Source organism: Penicillium coprophilum, assembly GCF_028826855.1.
Source record: "Penicillium coprophilum strain IBT 35676 chromosome Unknown utg000004l_segment0_segment0, whole genome shotgun sequence".
Classification (NCBI taxonomy): Eukaryota; Fungi; Ascomycota; class Eurotiomycetes; order Eurotiales; family Aspergillaceae; genus Penicillium; species Penicillium coprophilum.
Genome location: NW_026622723.1, coordinates 8,063,975 through 8,084,794, shown reverse-complemented (window position 1 = coordinate 8,084,794; position 20,820 = coordinate 8,063,975). Strand labels below are relative to the sequence as shown.

At 47.1% G+C, this 20,820-nt stretch overlaps 11 protein-coding genes across 11 annotated transcripts; 5 read left to right on the top strand and 6 right to left on the bottom strand.

Moving 5' to 3' along the window:
• Positions 1-451: 451 nt before the first annotated feature.
• Positions 452-1,107, bottom strand: N7500_007482 (GFA family protein; the record flags this gene model as incomplete). The annotated part of the gene is made up of 2 exons (XM_056678626.1): positions 452-557; positions 608-1,107. The coding sequence occupies 2 exons, from the start codon at positions 1,105-1,107 to the stop codon at positions 452-454; spliced, it is 606 nt and encodes a 201-aa protein (XP_056533626.1).
• Positions 1,108-1,597: 490 nt separating this feature from the next.
• On the top strand, positions 1,598-3,263 carry N7500_007481 (F-box domain protein; the record flags this gene model as incomplete). The annotated part of the gene is made up of 2 exons (XM_056678625.1): positions 1,598-1,881; positions 1,937-3,263. 2 exons carry the CDS (start codon positions 1,598-1,600, stop codon positions 3,261-3,263), a joined length of 1,611 nt encoding a protein of 536 aa, XP_056533625.1.
• A 193-nt stretch (positions 3,264-3,456) lies between these two features.
• On the bottom strand, positions 3,457-4,595 carry N7500_007480 (DUF3431 domain-containing protein; the record flags this gene model as incomplete). The annotated part of the gene is made up of 3 exons (XM_056678624.1): positions 3,457-3,620; positions 3,682-4,136; positions 4,207-4,595. 3 exons carry the CDS (start codon positions 4,593-4,595, stop codon positions 3,457-3,459), a joined length of 1,008 nt encoding a protein of 335 aa, XP_056533624.1.
• An 857-nt stretch (positions 4,596-5,452) lies between these two features.
• N7500_007479 (uncharacterized protein) lies at positions 5,453-7,494 on the bottom strand (the record flags this gene model as incomplete). The annotated part of the gene is made up of 2 exons (XM_056678623.1): positions 5,453-7,337; positions 7,388-7,494. The coding sequence occupies 2 exons, from the start codon at positions 7,492-7,494 to the stop codon at positions 5,453-5,455; spliced, it is 1,992 nt and encodes a 663-aa protein (XP_056533623.1).
• Positions 7,495-8,035: 541 nt separating this feature from the next.
• Positions 8,036-9,679, bottom strand: N7500_007478 (glycoside hydrolase family 27 protein; the record flags this gene model as incomplete). Its single annotated transcript, XM_056678622.1, has 6 exons — positions 8,036-8,422; positions 8,481-8,665; positions 8,720-9,217; positions 9,276-9,356; positions 9,409-9,541; positions 9,602-9,679. The coding sequence occupies 6 exons, from the start codon at positions 9,677-9,679 to the stop codon at positions 8,036-8,038; spliced, it is 1,362 nt and encodes a 453-aa protein (XP_056533622.1).
• A 1,169-nt stretch (positions 9,680-10,848) lies between these two features.
• On the bottom strand, positions 10,849-12,895 carry N7500_007477 (Peptidase S10 serine carboxypeptidase; the record flags this gene model as incomplete). The annotated part of the gene is made up of 2 exons (XM_056678621.1): positions 10,849-11,495; positions 11,554-12,895. 2 exons carry the CDS (start codon positions 12,893-12,895, stop codon positions 10,849-10,851), a joined length of 1,989 nt encoding a protein of 662 aa, XP_056533621.1.
• Positions 12,896-13,156: 261 nt separating this feature from the next.
• N7500_007476 (oxidase ustYa family protein) lies at positions 13,157-14,148 on the top strand (the record flags this gene model as incomplete). Its single annotated transcript, XM_056678620.1, has 3 exons — positions 13,157-13,172; positions 13,564-13,805; positions 13,861-14,148. The coding sequence occupies 3 exons, from the start codon at positions 13,157-13,159 to the stop codon at positions 14,146-14,148; spliced, it is 546 nt and encodes a 181-aa protein (XP_056533620.1).
• A 195-nt stretch (positions 14,149-14,343) lies between these two features.
• Positions 14,344-15,215, bottom strand: N7500_007475 (uncharacterized protein; the record flags this gene model as incomplete). Its single annotated transcript, XM_056678619.1, has 4 exons — positions 14,344-14,601; positions 14,656-14,729; positions 14,842-14,949; positions 15,005-15,215. 4 exons carry the CDS (start codon positions 15,213-15,215, stop codon positions 14,344-14,346), a joined length of 651 nt encoding a protein of 216 aa, XP_056533619.1.
• A 1,134-nt stretch (positions 15,216-16,349) lies between these two features.
• Positions 16,350-16,742, top strand: N7500_007474 (uncharacterized protein; the record flags this gene model as incomplete). Its single annotated transcript, XM_056678618.1, has 1 exon — positions 16,350-16,742. One exon carries the CDS (start codon positions 16,350-16,352, stop codon positions 16,740-16,742), a length of 393 nt encoding a protein of 130 aa, XP_056533618.1.
• Positions 16,743-17,805: 1,063 nt separating this feature from the next.
• Positions 17,806-18,911, top strand: N7500_007473 (oxidase ustYa family protein; the record flags this gene model as incomplete). The annotated part of the gene is made up of 6 exons (XM_056678617.1): positions 17,806-18,049; positions 18,106-18,234; positions 18,288-18,427; positions 18,480-18,576; positions 18,625-18,692; positions 18,747-18,911. 6 exons carry the CDS (start codon positions 17,806-17,808, stop codon positions 18,909-18,911), a joined length of 843 nt encoding a protein of 280 aa, XP_056533617.1.
• Positions 18,912-19,986: 1,075 nt separating this feature from the next.
• Positions 19,987-20,649, top strand: N7500_007472 (uncharacterized protein; the record flags this gene model as incomplete). The annotated part of the gene is made up of 1 exon (XM_056678616.1): positions 19,987-20,649. One exon carries the CDS (start codon positions 19,987-19,989, stop codon positions 20,647-20,649), a length of 663 nt encoding a protein of 220 aa, XP_056533616.1.
• Positions 20,650-20,820: the final 171 nt, after the last annotated feature.

The window sequence follows — 20,820 nt, the reverse complement described above, 5'->3', positions numbered from 1 at the left end:
GTACTCGTCATCTGGGTTTTACTACAAGAAACGAATCATAGCACCATGTGGAACCAAAGAGCCAGTACGAGTGTTGTTTTTCAGGCTTGCCGTAGTTATGTTACATCTCTATAGTTACAGTTTGCATCTTCTATGTTAGGAGTCTCCCTTTCTACGAGGAAGCTTGTCATTTAAGCTTATGTACTAGCTAGCCCTGGTTCCTTGGAACTCTCAGCCCTATCTGAGTCAGCTGAATGGTTCGGTGAGTCAATTATGAAAAACCTCAGCTCAGCCCTGTGGTTTCCTCAAAAGGCAAGGGGTGAAAAAACACTGAAATGGAACAAAGGCCTAACCTAGACTTCGATTCTTAAATTGTTGCCTATTCGTATCAAATCGTTTAGGTCCATTGCCCCCCCCCTTTTTTGCCACAATAAATACCTCTCATTGGAGCACCAGTATGTTGTCACTGCCCTCAGATCTCACCATCGTCCATCTGGTCACTGGAATTCTCCATTCCACTCCATTTAGGGAGACCGTCGTGGAAGTCTAGCATGCGTGACTCGTAAAAGATATGACACCTAGCAGGATCGTTAGCCTCCACTTATGGAGTGGTAGCATATCAACATACGTTGGCTTAAATACCTCCCTCTTCTCTCTTTGCTCCTTAGTGGATCCCTCAATCTCAATCAGTTCAGGAAAGATCAAACACATATTCCGGCCTTCGTCCATGATCGGTGTCCGACAATTGGCACAAGACACCTTGGTAGGCAACATATGCTTTTGGGTTTGATGCGTCGAAGAATAAAATACTAGATTTCTCGTGCCACTGGTGAATGACATGTCGTGCTTGTGGAAAATAGCTGCCCATTGAAGAGGAGCACCGTGCGTGACCTGACACACCCGACAATGACAAAATTTGGCGTTGAGTGGTTTCTCTCGCTTCAAGATGTAAGTGGCCTTTCCACAGAGGCACTTTCCACGCCACTTGATGGGGCCGAATTCCTCCTCGGCTTGCGCCTCATATGGTGGAAGGTGCTTCCAGGCTGCTTCGGGAGTAGATTCTTGGGGTGTGTTGGTATATGCCGGGCACGGAATGGGATTGATGAAGTTACTGTCTTTTTCATCCATGATGTGTTAGGTATGTGAATTGAGTGAGGTTGAAGAAGTAGTTGTTTTGCTTTGCCTCTCCTGGGTCTCTGGGAGGATATGGACGAGGACCACAATGATGTCAATGACAGCACCAGTTAGATGTATAGATCTCAATGAATTGTAAGCGATTGCTCCACTAAATTTCTGGTGTCCCAGAATTCCTCGAAAGAAAATGAACTTGTTGACTTGGTGATGTCATGTGCGTTCTCCATCATCTCAATGTCACCATATCACAACCGGGAATTGTCTTTTTCCTATACTGAAAAGTCATTGTGTCTTGGCGAGTCTGGCTAGAAAATCTTCTAGTGGGAAGTATACGAGGATGTGATGGAGCCCTTAGACTGAAACGCCGTTGTTTCATGTCAGGGGCTGAGGGCTGAAGGCGGGGAGGCTATGGCTGACCCTGCATTAACGCGCTTTGTTCCCCCATCATCCTCTCAACCTTTACATTCTTCCACATCTTCCTAGCATGGGCTTTTTTAACAAGCTGCGGCGAAGCTCACGGCGAAGTGGAACGACCGACCCGCCATCGCCCCGCGTCAAGGTTGACGTGACCGGCCAAGATTACACCAAACACCTACCTCGGCCAGTATTGGCGCGCATTTTCGCCTTTGTTTGTCCTCACGCAGTCGATAACACATATGGTACCTCCGAGGAATCTGTAAGCGATGGATGTATGCTATGTGACATGCGCGACCTGGCGCACTGCTCGCTCGTGAACAAACGGTGGTTTTTGGATGCGCGGGCGCTACTGTAGGGGATCCCTGGCTTTTGGACGAGTGTGAGACTAACACCTATCTATTATCAGCTATACAAACGTCCGAATCGACCCCGTCCATTACTGCCAACTCGAAATCGAATTAGCCGCCAAGCGAAAACGGCGCTCGTTCTTTGACCGCAATGGCGATCCAATCGATGCTCCACAAGTCCGTCTGGAAATGTTTATGCGGACAGTGCGAGAGTCACAGGGGTTAGGAAATATGGTGTTATCGCTCCGAATGCCATATATGACTCGCGAGGCCAACAAAGCCAACGTCGCCCGGACCATCTCCGTCCTTCCTAATCTCCGCTTTGTTGACCTGCCAGTGGGTTTGTACAGCGACGAGGCATCATGTCTAGCGTTGAAACAGGAGTTGATGGCCCGATGCCCCGAGTTACGTCGGATGGCCTATCGCCGAGGTGCCGAGGGCAGCTTTTCGCGCCTACCTGGATGCCAGCTATGGATGAATCTGGAGGTGCTCGAGCTATCTGGAGTCCAAATGGAGGCTAGTACTCTGCGCGGCGGACTTGCTGCTTTCCCTTATCTTCGTGACCTCACAATTGAAGATCTCGATTGGCTTGACGATTCCGCATTTGCAGTGAACGTCCCTCTTCCGCCATTCCCGTCAGTCCAGTCTCTTACCCTTCGCGATACCCCTAATGTCACGGCAAGCGGGCTTGCCACATTCCTTTCCATGCCAGTGAACCGAGCGAGTCTGAAATCTTTGATATTATCTTCTACCGGCATTATTCCATCCGAATTACATTATATTCTTGCCGCGGCTCCACGGCTCGAGAGCCTCTCTATAATTCAGGAGGTCTCTCGCTCATTCCCCATGGAGCAAATCCCTCCCCTGGCATCCAAGTCGCTGCATCTCCTACACTATGAACTTACATCACAGACCGACAACCATGGAATGCCACCAGTGGTAAGCTCATACTATACCTATCTGATCTCGTCCTTGGTGTCCCGGACGTTACCAGCCCTTCGAGAGTTATATGTCCGCGATTCTTCATTCCCCGACACACTGTTGCTCATGCCTCCCCCACGACTCTTAGGTGGTGGTGAAAACGGGCCGCAGGTGCGGGGCGGTCTTTCGCAGCCCCTGAATGTATACAGTAAGGGTCTGGATGAGTTTGAATGGAATTTCACACCGTACGACCCTAGCCCGGCGCCCGGGCGCCGTGACTCAAGTACGCGCCCGGTCAGCTTCCACGAGGCCCAGCTGAGCCGGTCTTGGGGCGGCGATGCGCGCAAGAGCGTTCTCGTTGGTAACGGATTTGGTGGGTTCCTGGCCGTTCCGGCTGATGAAGAGCGACCTAGGAGTAGTTCGGGACACCACAAGCGGCTGAGCAAACAGGATTTATGGCGGTGAGGGTCTGATCTATGGAGGAATCCCACAGTGTGGAATGCTTTGTATCTTGAGAGGTCCGTGGCATTGGGCTCGAGGGTCAAAATTGTGTCTAGCAGAACGAGGAACGCGTTTCATGAATTGATGATTGAGTACATAGGTGTCTAAAGGAAGTGTTCAGTTTATTCAAGCATAATCGGGCGATATACATGCGTAGCTATTCCGTGCTTTCACTCTGTTCTGGCCATCCTTCTGGCAGCTGTAAACCGCGCCATACCCACTGTTTTTGGAGGTCGCTGTCGGTCATATTACAATAACCGTATGTCTGGCAATAACACTCACGTTGATCAATACAATACTGAGCCGGTTTTCCGAAGATCACTACAAACGGGCAAGGTTAGCAAGAGATCATCAAGACATCAGCGCGAAAGAGAAGACCCACTATGCCATGAATACTCCAGAATACGGCCACTGACACCGGCCTCCAAATCGGTATCCATCAGCCACCGCTGCAAACGAACGTAATGCTCCAGACTCTGTTCGTGAATCTTCCTCTTGGATAAAGCAAACTGACTACAACACGGTGTCCCGACCACCTCTGGGACTTCGGTCCGCGGAAACAATTCCATAAACCGATCGGGATACTCGACTGCAGTAGGATGTCCGAGGTCCTCTGGTCTTTCGCGGAGATAGCGAGCGGGTTCCAGTTCCCTGGGACAACCGACGCTCCACGCACAGCGCATATTCACGTAACCAGCTTCTTGGACGAAGTCGAGGTTGAGATGGTTGACGGAGATCACGGAGTCGTAGAGCGGGTTATCGACATGCCATTGGTAACGGCCGCCGTGTAGGAAGATTGATACCTCCGGAAGAGTCCAGTAACGATCAATGATATAGCTGATTGGGAGGATAGTGAGTATGGTAACGAGCTGTGGATTGAAACAGTTGCGGATATCGAAGAACATACGTCAGATATACCATAGCCTCATTACCCTTATTTACGGGCACCGTCAGACCGATGTCTCCTTGTTTCGCATCCGCACGATAGATATTCACTCGCCATTCTGACAAATGCTCTTCAACCCAGGACATATTGCTAGCCTGCATAGCAGCGAAAACCAATTCCTTCTTGGCGGGTACAACATCCGGAACGAAATGATCATCATCACCAGTCACAATGATCCCCTGAATGGTAGTCCAGCTTGTCCCTATACTCGGGGCTCGATCCAGAATCAGCTGATATGATAGAAGTAGTAAAGTCACAGCGAGACCGAGGTAAATGAAAACACGCGACCGTGGTGAGGCTACATCGCGGGGGGACGCGCAATCCCGAAGCGGGGAATAAAACCACCTCATTGCATGATTTTTGTATTTATGAGAAAGACAAAGAAGTACAATGGAATGGACAATGGATAGATGATAGGCAATGTTCAAGTCAGATATAAGAATATCTCCGGGTAGGCACTCTGACGTAGAAGACTCGGCGAATTTCCATGGTTACATAGAAATATCAACGCAGATGGATCGTGCAAAGGTACGAGAGGTACGAGAGGTACGAGAGGTACGAATAAGAAGAATAGCATTGAAAATCCGGTTTCTTCTACTAAAGTTGTGCCTGTTGTATCCACAGCTGTTTTAAGGATGCCTAGATAAGACACTGAAAACGGAAAATTGTTTCAGTACATACTACATGGATGGTAGTATGCAACATACTGACACCTACTGATACTATCTCACCCGAATCAATTTGCATCTGGGATTGAAAAGGACTTGGATCGACTAACGTCTTGTACGAGATGTATAGAAGAGCATCTCACGCCTGAAGATCGGTTTATATCTCCGGACCCACATTTTTCTTGATAACGTAATTGGTGGTAATTTATCAAGCGCATTCACTCCATACGCGGCCCGTGATTGGTTCAGCTCACCAACAATCCGATTGTACGTCTTCGTATTACCGATGGGCTAGACCGGAATAGGTAACATGGACCTTAGCGTAGAGTCGGGTATGGCAAGAACCGTTTGGCTTATCCGGGTTGGAGTCCCGGGATATTCTTTTGAAAGCATCTACTGGATAATACTGGATAAATCGGTTTTTGGTTCTTTCAAATTTCTATATATTTCCAAAAAGGAATGTTAAAGATACAAAAGAAAAAGAAAAAGAACGAATCTTGCTCACGAGCACTCTTAGTAGACTCACCTGAGCCTCGCATCTAAAGTGTCTTACGGAAACCAATAACACTGGGACGACTCCTCAGATTATATCGGGTTTGAGTAGAGTCTTGGCGCGGACGCGAAGTTGATGCACGAGATTTGCGTTTGGCAGAAACTGCAGACTGGATTGCCTTTTCATCAGCTGGGGTCAGTGCAGGGAGGGTTGTGGTCCGGATTGGTTGTTTCCCGGGCCTGGAGGGGGTATAGTATGTACCTATCGGTTGTGAGCTCAGTGGTTCTGGAAGAAAAGTAATCTCTTGGGGCACATTGACATGTGAATCCATTCCAAAAGAGAAGAACGGGTCCAATTGCTGGGATTGATTGAAGAATCCACCGTCGATACAATCATCCCAAGACAGCCCGGAAGCGTCTATATGAGGTAGGCCCGCCATGTCAAACGAGTTCATCTCCGGTAGATCAATAGTGTTTCGTTCTGATAGATCGATGTCCATGTTCATATCCATGCGCAGATCTAGAGAAGATGGTTCAACAAACTTCATTTCTCCAGTGTTGTGATTCAGACCAGGGAGAAAGTCTACATTGGCCAGATCCTCCAGTTTCAAGGTGTCGTCGTTCAAAAGCTGGGTAAAGTCCACATTAGCCAAGTCCTCTTCGGTCCAGTTCACCGTTTGTGTCAATTCCGATGCATTTGCAGCTGGCTCACCCATGGTATCGTCATTCAAAAGTACGCTGAAGTCAATCTCTGGTAGATCCACTCCGCTCCAGTCTATCGTGTGTATCCAGTCAAGATTATTCATATCTGCTGAGCCGGTAGAACATTCTTGAGGTAGTTGTGCGTTGGTTTGATCCATAGTGGGTTCCATTAGAGCGTTCTCAAGGAAGCTGGAGTCCTCTGTCTGCTCAGGGTCTAATTGTGGGAAGTCTGGGGTCTGTTGCACTGACGCCTGGCTCCCTTGGTTGAACGAGGCCCGAGTCTGTGTGCGTTGTGATGAAGTCGGAGGGGTGGTGAAAGACCCAGTAAAGCTGGTCCCAGGAGATGACATCCATGTAGGTGTGTTATAAGGTTTCTGGACAACGAAATCTTCGAAAGGCAATGGCTGTAAGTAAGTAACATACTGATAGTTCGAGCGTTTGTGGTCTACGGCCTGTGGCGGGAGTGATATCTGCATATAGGGATGCATGGACCTGATGGGCTCTGAGCCCGGGAATTGGATCGTCGGCACTGTGATGTCAATAGTGTCTAGCCAAATCCCTAGGGCCAGGTCCCCACTAAACTTGGGGCTCTTTTTGCGTAGCTCAGCGAACTCTGCCTCACCAAAAACCCTCACTTTCTTCCCGTGTCTTGTAATCTGCTGTGGATTCATCCGGTAATACCCACAGTACCTAAGAACTGCAGGAAGGACCAGCTCAGGACGATAGTCCGAGACGCATTTCAAGCCAGTAATTTGAAAGTTGTTACTCCCGTCGGGGATAGGCTTCCTACTATATACTGCGTGAACAGCATACTGTAGAACGAAAGAAGGAGCGGCATCCATGAGATCCCGGAATCTGCGGAAAGCAATAGCCTGGAGGTCAGTAATTCTAAGAAGAAGAGCAGTTTGAAACATCGACAAGTGAATGCGCAAGAGCTGACAAATCTGAGGACAAGTCACGCAGCCACCAGGGCAGGCCCTAACAGAGTAATGGTTTAAGTCGGCTTCATCAACGGAATAGTCGCCAGTATAAAAGAAGTTGAGAAGGCTATCAATCTGCTCGAGACGTACCAAATCAGGGAGAACAAGTCTATGCTTATTACCGGTCTTGTGAATCCGCCAGTCGATCCAACGGGTCGACTTGCGAACAATGTCCAAGTGCACATCCCAGGCGCGTTTGCGGTTGTCTGGGTGTCGCAACTCGAAATCGGGGATATTAGCTTTGAAGTATCTAAGAAGATGTTAGTATCGTTTGTATGGGGGATGTTGTTTGTCACTTACTTGTCCTGCTCGGCTTGGAGTTGAGCCTTGCGGTTGCCTAGCTCGCCCCAACCCAGCCAAACTCGAGGTAGGCCGGCATGAGCGTTGCAATGGTAATGGGGAGGCATATTCGCGGCAAGACAGTCTCTGGGTAAGATTCTTTTAGCCTGGCCTGGTTTGATGGGAGTCAATACCAAGAATGCGAATGTAGATGTGAACTGTGAAGAATGCGGATTGTGCCAGGACATCGAGGCTCTTAAATACTCGAGAGAGTTCTTGTTGACAAAGGTATTGATCTCTTTGTATCTAAACAATGTCCGTCAAGTCATCAAAGCCAATAAAGAGTCTATAAATACTTTGGATATCAAACACCGTGGTTCTTTGTCCCTCGATTATCCTGCGACGCACAATTTTTCGATTCGGATCAATCGAGAAGTTTCCTTTCAAGGAATAACTCTTCTTGCTCTGATTATAGGGTTCTTAAACATGGCAATTGTCTTCCTTTGTCATTCTTATGGAATGCCGTCTTCGCCTAAGCGATAACCATGGAACAATACTCTCTGTACTTTTCTGATGTAAAATCCCACCTAGCCACAGAGAATCAGCATCAAACTCCGCAAATATTTTATGTATTGGTCATAATATTGTCCACTCATAAGTGCTCTCCGTCTAGCACTGTCCCTTGACCACCAACACAGCTGCGTCATGACTCTTCAGTGAAGCGCTATACTCCGACTTTACACATCCCAGATCCTTGCCAGTCCAAGCATCAATGACCTTATATGCATCGTGACTCTTAAGCTCGGGAATGTCGCTCCATTTTGCAGTGCGAGTAGATGTAGCATCCTCGGAGTTCAGCATAAGCACCAAAGTACCCTCTAAAGTGGACGACGGACCGGACCAATATTCTGCTGGATGAACCGGATCGAAAGTCCAGTCGGAGTTGTACCCCCACTTATAAGGATGCGCAGGAGTGCCAATGACAGGGTCCTGGTTGAAGTCCAGGAGATACTTGTTCTTCAGTATAGCCAAATGGTCATCCTTGATGGAATCGAGCTATTCTTGTGTCAATATGCCTTTCTATGAGAATGAGAGGTCCAGTCGTATCACGTACTTCGGTGCCAATAATCAGAGGGGACTTCATAATAGCCCAAAGTGCAAAGTGCGCCCTATTTTCCTCGATTGTAAGATCTCCATTACCAACTTCCAACATGTCCGGGTCGGGATAGCCCCAGAAATTGGCGTAGTTCATCAAGAAGCTATTCTCATTGGCAATCTCGGCAATACGAGCCCAATCCGCTGAATACAGGGTCAGTCAATGGTAGCCCCAAGGTATTAAGTCAGATAACTTACGGGTGATATCAAGTGACATGCGCCACGAGTTTCCGGTTTGATTGCCCCAGGAATTCACACCAGCATAACCCCAGTCACAAAGGGAATAGAAGATTGTGCGGTCAACATTGAGAAGTGCATCGCGCATTGCAGTGTAACGCTGGTATGTCTTGGACGTTTTCCAGTCATATCCTTCTGGGGCAGGCTTGGCGAGATCGGGGCAGGTGCCATTAGGGAAGTTCCCTTGATCAGGGACGCAGTCATTATATGCATCTTCCCAGTCACTGGGGACTCCGCAATTGTCATATTTGAGGTCTGCTAATTTCAGTATCTGGTAGAAACAGATCCACAAGGAATGTATAAGACCTACAGTCAATTCCCCATTCGGCAAACGATTGCGCATCGACTTTCTCGTACCCCAGACTGGCGGGATATTCAGCGCAGGTAGTCTCACCAGCGCCTTGCAGATATTAGAGACTTTTGACCAGAACATAAGCAGAAGATGACTGGTACTAACTGCTGTAAATCCCGATCTTTAGCCCCAAGTCATGGACTTGCTTTGCAACACCAGAAATACCATCGGGAAACTTGGTTGGATCTGGAATAATTCGCTTTGTGCTCTCATCGCGTTTGTTCTTAATGCTCCAGCAGTCATCGACTAAAGAGGATCAGTTATTTGCACTAGCTGTATGGGAAGATTTAGTTCATACTGTTCACGTATTCATAACCTAGATCCTTCAGTCCAAGATTGACGACCTCATTGGCTGCGGTAACGATCTTCTTAGAATCAATTTCGCATCCGAATGCATTCCAGGAATTCCACCCTAGAGCAGGTAATCTGCCCTATTTTGAGTCAATATTTTGCTGATTTCTTCGTAATGCCCGAAAGGAGAGAGAACGTACAACATCATCTTCCCTCACCAGAGCATTTGCTGCCGGTAGCAAAGGCAATGCAACAGCGAGAGTCAACGGTCCTAACATGACTTCGATTGTGTTCTCTGGACTGTTTTACTAAATTCTATAAACCCGTCAACTTGTTGATCTTTATATTCCACGTGCGGGGAATAGTCAATGTCACCATGTCACCCGAATTAAATTGACGTGGGAAGAATACTGTCGATCATCGCAGGGTTTCATTCGCACTGGGTAGTATTGTTTACATCCACAAGAGCACTTTGATTGAAGGGTCCAGAAAATCTTCCGATTCTTGCATAATGTCATATTAGTCCTCCAATCGTTCGGACCGGCTATGCAGATCACTAAAATATGGGCGGATACCACGAGTACTATGTCATATATGAAGGCAAAGTATTGAGTTCGGTAGGTTGACACCGAAGTCGTAGTAGTTATTAACTATTTCTTTGTCTATGACTCCTATTAGGGGCAAACGCAATGACATCGTAGACAATGCAACCTCATTCATCCTCCTAGCTAATATTTACATGCCCCAGCAGCAATGGTCAAAAACTTGGATTCCGTGCTGAATCAGGATCAAAATGGGAAGAAGGGCCTGCAACGACACCACTGAGACAACTGACCACCTTCCCCGGCGTCTTGGAACACCAGCTCAAGCCATCTCATCTGACAGATCCGACTCTTCCGGGGCATTGTCGATCAACCAAGCTGTACCTGGTCAACTCGCACTGCCGTCTGTGTTTTGCTCGCAATGTGCTGCCACAACAGCATTACTGGTGAGCAAAAATATTTGGCAAGGCCTGCCATCGAATGGAACGTCTCGCAGGCTGGTTGATGCGATTATTTAGAAAACGAGCAGCAGGCCGAAGGCCACAGGACTTGAGACAGCCTGTTAGATCATAAAGACAGGCAGGGCAAACTTGTCGAGTATTCAATGCGAACCCCTATTCCAACCGCCAAGGTCAAGCTCCATGCTTCGCGCTATGGTATCGTTCTTCATCGGGCCGAGGGAGATAGGCGATTATGGTAGCTTTGGAATTCAAAACATCAATATCGCCGGATTTCATAGCCCGGGTGATGCTATTCCCCAACCTGACTATCAAGCAATTAACTAAAACTAGGCCCCGTTGCGTCGTCATTCCACATGCTCGCGAATCTTCTGCCTTGCCTGGATTCTTCACATAGAACTTTATCAAAACATCGGGCTGCTCTTCCAAGACTTGTAGCTGTTCTTTTTAGAGGCTTGCATACTGATGTTTATGACTTTTTACCCACAACAGCCCCAATATTCCCACACAAGTCACGTATCCCAGAGCTGTCGCCGATACCAAGATTATGAAGCCGAGATTGAATTGTTCTTTAGGCTTTTCGACCTGAGCCCTTAGATCCCAAGCCGGTAGCCCTTTATTCCCCACACACGGTCGCACCGGATTGGGAATACACTCTCCCGCTCCATCAGCAATTAGAAAGAAATCTTGAACCAAGCCAGATCCATCAAGGAACATTTGTCGTTGGCTTTTGCTGCAAAGTCCCAAGTTCAGAGTATAGCATGGATTGTCTTCGGCAACTGGTGGTCGCTCGTCTTCCCACTCCCACGACGGGTATTCATGAAATGTGGCATAGCTTGCATCAGCGAGAACGCTTCCTGTGGCGATATCAAGGCCCGTGATGGCACGATTATAAATTGTGTGTGCGATCTGTGGCTGCTGCATTCCTACACTGTGGCTGGCACTATAAACACGAATGAAGGATAATCCTCCTCCCTGTTGAACCTGTGCCGCTTTGGGATACAATGGAATGACAATGTCTTGGATACCTGCCTTTCGGAAAGTTTGTGCCTTAGACCATTGTATCGCCTGTGAAAGAGCTTTGCCTCCGAGCCCTATTTTCTCGAGTTAGAGGCCTTGTTAATATCGTGGTCTTGCATTGGAATTACTCACAGTTGCAAGCAAAATCACGATCGCCGTACATTAACGTCACGCTGATCCCGCTGTCCAGGATGCTTCCTATCGCTTCCAAACTCCCGCCCTTTACATTGTCACCACTCATCGAGAAGGCTCGAGCCACTACTGGTGAGTTGGCGCTGAAATTGAGTGGTACCCCCAGTGCTTCCTGGATATGACGTTGATTCAGGTACCCAAAATATGTATCCATCAGCGAGTCTGGAAGAACATCATCTGGATACCCAATGTCGAACGCGCTGATCCCACTTGTGGATAACATGCTCGCAATATGCTTTCCACAGTAGGAGTTTGCTTCGTGACATATCGCATTCGCAGTTGCATTCTGCCCGAAGTCGTCTGCTTGGGCAGGTGCCGCAGCTCTGCATGCAGCAATCTTCTCCAGGCAACCGTGGGGTTTTGTCAGGTGCTGCTGCACAGATTCATACTCGGCCACGGTGATAAGAGATATGTTGTATGTGTTTGCTCTTGCCATTTCCGCATAATGTGGTAATTGAACAGGGGCGTCGAGGCAGGCGTTGGTCAATCCTACTGAGCCGATGTGTATCTCCCGATACAGATCTAAGCTCAGAGCTCCAGATTTGAGTCGTTCATTCTGCTCTAGGGTATATTTCACCATGGTGGGTGCATAATGACCCCCATATGAGGCCGACCAGATGTTTATTGTCGGGTTGGAAGATTGACGTTCTTCAAACATCGCTAGCCAGAGCTGCATATAGAGCCATGTGCTCTGTGCCACACTCTGGGTGCTATTGGTAGTGCTTTTTGGGTTGTTGCTGCTGAAAAGGCCTCGGCGGGAGCCTGGCATTGACGAGCTCTTAGCACTTTTTGAATTCACATCAAGCAACACTTCTCCAAAAGCGCTTTGTGTCCCCTCCTCGAGGTTATCATAGCTAAACCCAGTCTGAACAGACTGATCGAGATACAGCATATCGGACTCTGAATTCCACGACCACTGGTTCAGACGCGTAGTACTGCTATCCGCATTGACTTTGCACGGGCCGTGCTCTCTAAACAGTTGCATCAAGGTTGAGGCTCCTGGGCCACCTCCTAGATTAACTGTCAAGGGTGCATCATCTCTTCTTTCGCGATTCTGGAAGTACCAGAAATGAATATTCATCGGGTAGGACTGATCTAGTCCGACTTCCTCTAAAGTGCCTGGGGGCAAATGGAGGTATCCCGAAAAGGATGCCACGCCAGGTGTCTCTTCACATATGGTGACCGGTTTATAGTCAATTTGTACATTTTTGTGAAGATCTGAAAGCTGACAGTGCACCAGACTAACGTAGGAGAAAACCAAACTCAGGGTTAGATATAACATTTTGGGCGAACATAGGAGAGTTGAAGCAGAACTCAGGCATCTCGAATATTACAGCCTCCATTAATTGTCAAACTATGAAATAAAAAATACCAAGGTGTATACGGACGTTACTCAAAAATACAGTAAGCATGTCCTGGTGTTTTGTTACGGTCTATCCTGTTTTGTTACGGTTTATGCGCCCTGAGCGCCCTGAAGAAAAGATGCATTACAGCGGGTCCAGCGGGAGACATTCCGCCTGCATAGTTTACATATTGATACTTGATGTTCGTCCAACGTAGTAAGTCTAGGGATTGAACAATAATCCGCGGGACTTGTCCCCATCTCATTGCCATCCCTCAAGTTCGAATTTCTATTTTTTTTTCTCAGCAAACTATGGACGGTGCAAGAATTTCGATCGAAGAAGACAAGAGGCTTCTTTTAGACGATCTTACTGACCGTCACTCCGAAGAGTCACAGTCTGTCCGTCCAAGAAAAAAGCGATTTGATTGCATTCCAGTAGCTACTCTCTCCGCGCTTCTCTTGTTTTTCGCCTTATATTCAGTAGCTCTAGTATCTTTCATCAAACGTGGATGCTCAACTTCTTCATGCACTCAATGCCAACCATTATTGTATTGTGAGTTTACCAAGTATTACTATTTTTCTGCAGGCATGTCACTAAAACACTCAAGCGCCTGCCAATGGCATCCTCACCAAGGAGGAAAAAATCCTTGATGCTTCCGTCCTTCGTGGCAATGTTTACAAAGGTCCTCCTCGGCCAGAGCTTGACAAAGCATGGCAAGAACTCTTGCTCGACGCCAATGTCCGTGTCTCAGGCAAAGAGCTGGCCAAATCAGGCGGGGAATCTATTCCCCTTGGAGATGGCTCCGGTTACTACGGCATTCTGGACGTTTTCCATCAGTTGCATTGTCTGGTAAGTACGAAATGATGCCTCGATAGTCTACTGGTACTAACCAAGACATGAAAAGAAATACGTCCGTCACTTTGTCTTCCAAGACTACTATAATGACACCATGCCATGGACGCCTACGCATGTGGACCACTGCATTGATAGCATCCGACAAAACCTGATGTGCAACGCAGATTTATCGTTGATGACTTTCCATTGGGTTGATGATGATATGGCTCCAAAGCCTTTGTTTCGGAGGACTCATGAATGCGCAAATTGGGACAAAATCCAGGATTGGGCTTCAAAGCGATCTTTCAATCCCGATGATCCAAAGTTGCTCCTTCATCCTAAATTAGCCAAGAATTGAGAGTTATTTTATTACCAATATTAACATATCATTCTTCAAAAGTGGGAAATCCTCATATCATACGATAGTATCTATATCAAATCACAGAGTCTTTTTGATATAAGTACTCGCCTAGAAACAGGGAGTTTATTGCTTATATTTCCAAAGATTACATTGAGTCTTCATGACTGATCTAATAATCCAAGCATGTATTTCTCACATATGAAGGTCATCATCTCCTGGTGCGTATGCCGATCGGTAACCAGATGTCCAGTTATGAATCTGCCAGTAATCCTTGCACACATGCTCCTGTCCATCTTTAAATTCCTTTGGTCCAGTCATCGGGACGAATGTCATGTCAAAGTTGCACATGAGAGTCTGCCGTATTTGATCCAAGCAATGCACAACATGAGGCCACGGTGACATTTCCTTGCCATGAACGTGGTAATGGAAGAACGCAGATCGTAATATCGTCTGTCAAGTATTACTTATGGACCATTTGTGGACAGTCCAGGGGGAGAGACCTACCAAACAATGCAAATTATGATATCCCGCGAGAACATACATCACTTTGTCCTCGGCGTCTGGATCTTGAATTGAGTCTGGAAGGTTGTTGGCACTTGCCTCTGTTTTAAAAAAGAGATACTTGTCCATTTCCCGCTGTTGTCGGATACGTTAATAATCTCTGCTGTGTTGTTGGGTGATGCAACTTACACGGGAAGAGGCCCTTCCACAGCTCATCCGCGTGGGGCTTTTCCTTTTCCTCGCCATTGAAAGGTGTGTCTTGATAGAAGGCGGTATGGGTCATGTCAATCGATGGGACTAAGTATTTATTAGCGTGTGTTGGAGCAAATGAGTCAAGGAAAGAACAACATACAGTTGGAGTGATGATAGGTAGACATAGAGCGTCTTGAGATTGCAACCCAGATCCATCCTACATTGCTCAGAACAAGTAAGACGATCAAGATCAATGTTGTTGCCAATAGCTTGGTCGAGTATCTGTGTCGAGGGCAAGCCTCTGAGGGTGTGTAGTCAGATAGCTTACCCTCTTCGCCCTCATCAGTGGCCGGGACTGCTTCATACTTCATTTTCTTTATCTGATTTTCCCTTCATGTGTTATCATTGAGGAATTGAATGAGATTTGGCTGGCACGGAAAGTGTGAGTGAAGAGCCTCAGTGGAAAAGGTGAAAAGTAGCCCGATACCCTTGAAATCGTCAATGTAGACATCACAAATGCACCGATACTCCACTATACCTCATCTGGTAAGATGTTGGTCTCTCGTATTCATTCATGCAGATCAGCCTTGGCATAAGATATAAGACTCTGCTGTTGCTTGGCATCTGCAATACAACCCCGAAAAGCATAATTTTTCCACCTTTTCACAGTCACGCGACTACAACATACCCTAAGATTTTGGTCTGACTTGCATGCTTGGGGTCTAAATAAGGACCCTTAAATCTTACTTTTTTGCCGACAAGATCTGGAATAAACCTCATACAATAGCCTCAATCACAAATCGTTGTAGATGTCTACGTCGGAGAGATCTAGCATCCCCGATAACATGATGTTTGCTCTACCGCTATATGCATGGTAAGCGTCGAGAGTATGAGGTCAGATGAAAGAATTTTGCGTTAACCATGCACGCCCTGAAAAGTTCGCCACCACTGTCTGCATCGGCTTAGCAATACAACGCCAATATGTAGGGGGGACGGCTGGCGTGCTGAAACTTGGGCCGGGCGAAAGAATTGCCAGTTAACGATGCATGTCGGAGCTCCGTCAACGTGCAGTCAATAGCCACATCGCAGTCCCTTCGCTGTTCAAGCTGGGAGGACTTCCGCATTCTTCCGCTATCTGCATGGCTTATTTCCCCTCTCGCCATTCTAGAGCACAAGGACAATTACTGTAATACTTTCATACCTCATTTCTGACCCTCGTTTTGCGTAATTTGCATACAGCGGCCTTTTTCTAGCCTGAATACGCAATCGAAACCCAAGCGAACTACATATGTAATTTGCTGGCCAAAATATCAGGCTCTTGATAGTCGTGTGGGTTGCCGAATAGAGGGCTAGTTGCATGTCTGAAAGAGATGTTGGGGTATATATAATCGTAAAAGGCAAGCCGCTTATCTTCATTCTGTTAGTTCTTTAACCTGATCATTAAATTTCCCCCTATATACGATTCCAGATCTTTCTCTCTGAACCGGCTGTATCCAACCATAGCAATGCTGTTCAAAGTCTCTACTTTCCTTGTCGCTGCATTTGCAGTTCCGGCCTTCGTGGTTGGAGCTCCTATTGCATCCGGTGATATTGAGGCCACTGGCAACTCCGAGGCCAGCACCAACTCTGCTTATGTCCACGGCAGCTACGGGTTTGATGAGAAGAAGAAGCGGGAAGAAGCCAGCACCAACGACGCTAGCGCCAACTCTGCCTACGTTCATGGCAGCTACGGCTTCGATGAAAAGCGCGACGTGGCTAGCACCAATGATGCTAGCACCAACTCTGCTTATGTCCACGGCAGCTACGGGTTTGATGAGAAGAAGCGCGACGAGGCCAGCACCCACGAGGCCAGCGCCAACTCTGCCTATGTTCACGGCAGCTACGGCTTCGATGAGTAGATCATATACTGTTTCAGGGGTGATCTCGACTTCCGAATGGCCCTGGCCGTGTCGCTTTGAGAAATTGATGCATCTGATGATTGTGTCTATTGAGTCGGGACGTAGAAAGCCTTTTCAGGTTTTCTTAATTTGGTCTTTATCATCTTCACCAAATACACTCCTTTCACGGTTTGATTCAAGTCCTTGGCCGTTCTACCTGTAGCAAAGAGTCGAGGATAAAACAACAGAGATAGAAGGAGCAAGGGGTCACACCTTTGCAATGTAGTAAAAGAGCAAGAGATTAGCATTGTAGCACAAGAGCACGTATCACCTTACGAATGGGATAAAACGGTGTGTAGTGAAGAGATGTATGTTGGAATCCACAGAGAAGTGTCGATCGTTCCAGACTCCCGGTTATGCCCACCAGTGGACGGGCACTCGCTATCTGGATGTACACACTGTGATGATTACCTTACCCGCTTACTATTGACACATAGAATATACCCAGGTAACGATACAAGGACCTGTGAAAGAGGGCCAAAAATGACAGTTACTGGCACATGAAGCAGCCGCCTTTCCACCGTACCTTCTGGCGGCAAGGCCCTATCATCCCGGGCCACTAATCTGCACCCGCCAAGCGTCCTTAATTATCCTCTTGAGCCGAATACTATGGGCCAAATGACACGTTTCGCCCCAGATCACACGTATTTCTTAGTACCTCTAGGCACCCCCTAAGTCTGCAGCAAGAAGGTTTTCACCCCATCCAAAATATGTCCAGGAGGACAAGCTCATACTCTCTGTCATCAATCGCTGGGCATTTGTTGGCGAGATTTGTATACACAGAGACCCTAGATGGGTAGTTAACACGGTCTTGCGGGTGGAAAGGCTGTGATGTACTATGATGTTCCAAAGAAACGCCTCTGGTGGATCTCGAAGGGAGATCGTAATTTTTGTAAAATAAAATGTAACATCCCGTTAGGAGGGCTGTAACGAAATTATACCATACAATACTTGGCAGTGTCATTTCTAGGCTTTATACCTTTCCCTATACCTAGCCTCTTCCCTTCTTACCAAAATCTTCAACATGTCTTCTCTCTATTCGACAGTTTACAAAAAGCTTTGGGGATACCATGAGGTCGATTTAGATGAAGAAGAACAGGACTTGAACCCTCCACGAATGCTCGGTCGCCATTACAACTCTACTTCAGGATCTCTTTGGCCCTTTCTCGGATGGGTGCTGGCTGTGATTCTCGCAGTTGCCCTTGTGGCTAACCAACGGTTCGAGAACCAGAGCGACCTAAGTTGTCAGAGACAACTATCAACTTACTGTGAGACAATCACATCTCCCAATCCTTTCTGTCCAATATGTTGACGGGAAGTATAGCCCCACTAATGGAGGAATTCAACATGGACAGTCAAGTTGTCCGCGTCAATGGCTCCCTTGACTGGCCTTCGCCTTACCGTGGACCTCCAAGTCCAGAGGTTGATGCGGCATGGAATCGGATATCGATAAGTGTGCATTGAGTAGCCAGATAATGGATAACAGCGAGTAACAAATTTGAACAGTACGACCACTCGACATACAATTGACACGAGACGAATTTCTGCGCCTTGATGACGATCCCGAGACGGCGGCTCATAATGCACCAGAACATGGTGGACAATACTTCTTAGTTCCGCAGTCAACACATCATTTCCATTGTTTGGTATGACCCTTGTATCCTCTGACAGTTCTGTATGCTCATTAGCTTCATATAGAACCTTCTCCGCAAGTCAACTCGTTTCAAGTTCGACTACTATGACGCCTTTGATCCGGACTTTACCAAGAACCGCAAAATGTTTGAAGTACATCTAGGTAAGTACTCTAGCTACAACCAGAATCCACTGATATTGACCTGCTTAGACCACTGTGTGGAGATCCTTCGTCAATTCATTATGTGTCATGTGGATGTTGGCGTTGTCACTTCTCACGTAAGTTGTATTTTATGATCTTTGAACCAAAGTGAGACTGACTTAGTCGAATAGTGGGTCGAAGGTCGTAAAAAGCCATGGCCGAATTTCAATACCCAGCATGTTTGCAAAAACTATGAGCAAGTGCTGGAGTGGACAGAGAAGCATCAACTTCCCGAAAATACCCCGCTTATGCCTGCAAAGCCGGCTGGAGTTGCTGAAATGAGTTCCCCTCCGTAAAGCCGAGCACGAGATATTAGGTAGATAGCTAGAAACATGGGGATTATGTGTGGAAATACCATAGAGTGCAGATCTAAAATAATCGAAGTAGTATAATACAGCCACATCATGGTAATTATTTGTGAACATATCATATAGTGCAGGTTTAAAATTTCTGACATAGTAGAATACAGCCACACCATGGTAATAGGGTCCATACTGAATGAGTGGAAGGAGGGGTCTCGGCTGGTTCCTACGATAAAACAGTCTCAAAAGAGCGGTGGGAACGTGGGGGGATCGATACCAGATTTGGGTTGATACATTTCCGACCTCTTGAAAAGCCGGATCAAGTATCCCGCACGAAGTAAGGTTTTTGTGACATCGCAGGGTTGAAGACATTCGGAGGCAAGGAGCAAATCTGCCGCCTTGAAGATCCACAAGCTGAAACAAGTGTCGTGTGACTGTGCCGCTAGCCAAGTATGTCAGATCTTCAGCATACATGGAAGAATATGTGATCTAATCTAGAATTCCTCCAATCAGAAGAGTTTACTTCATATACGTAACCAAAGATACCGAAGTATAGATGCAACTGTAGATAAACAATCAGCCCCCACTTTCAAGGTTTCCCCACCTTTCGGCCCGCCCCAGAAGGATCCAGCGGGGCCGTTATGCGGCCCACCTGCCACGTCAGCAGAACGCCCTCTGTGGTGTCTACTCCCGATGTACCAAGACGTCCATTGGGCAACTCGACTTTGTATCTTACATCCGAGGGTGCTTGTCTTACCCAAATGGAAGGTCAAGGATCATCCGGAGTCCGATCTTAATAGTAGTAACAATGCTGCCGACGAGGCAACCACATACATATGTACAGACTAGAGCGGGGCTCAAGAGATACCTGAAAAGTTTACATTACGGGTTTTTTTTTCAGTATTGCCCAGTTCTGCAAATTTCGAACTCAGTACGTAAATACGACTTTACGGTATTTATGATCTTCTCGGTTTTTGGTGGTAGTCCGACTATACACATTTCATTTGGGAGTCTACATCTATTCTTACATACAACTTGCGAGCACCAAGCATCCAGCCCGTCTGGCATCATGTCTTTGAAGATTTCAACCTTTCTTCATTCAATATTAAGCACCGTCGCAGTGCTAACTCTAGCCTGCCTTGGCTTACTGTTTACCTGGCCGTACCTTCCTCTTACTTCTGTCACACCCTCTTTCCAATCAGACACTGTGTCAACTACACCAAGGCTCAACTTATATCAATTCCACACATCCAAAGAGTTGGAAGATCTGTCCACTGCCGGAGACGCTTCCTGGCAACAACTGACAACGACCAACGATGGTGGGTTCCTCTGGGTTCGTCATAACGAGACATACCGAACAGGATGGGGGATTAGCATGTTCCACTCGTTACATTGCCTCGGTCTGCTACGAGAGATTGTGAAGACAAAATCCGATCACAGCAATAGCGACAGTCACCACGCTTCGCATGCAGATGCGGCACACGCAGGCCATTGCCTATCATATATTGCCCAATCACTCCTTTGCTCAGCAGACGGAACTCTCGAGAGACCAAAGAGCATTCTGGACGAAAATGGCGATATTCTTCGGGATGATATCAATGGGGAAGGTGTTGAGCACCGTTGCAGAGATCACAGCTTGTTGTGGAAATTAGCGCGACGGACTGAGCAACAACCTATCGGCGTGATGCCTCCTGCAAAATCTGGAGATACCGTGTGGGATTGGTTTAGTTAGAACCGAAAATAAAAAATACAGCTCGTTCATCATGTATATAAGACAATGTCATTTTTGTCGAACCCGCTCTTCAGGTATAGCTCTCTCATAAATTGCCCCCTGAAGTGCCCAGCCCCAATTGACTTCGATCTCGCACTTAGTAATATCCCCTCGGCTAACTATTTATAAAGC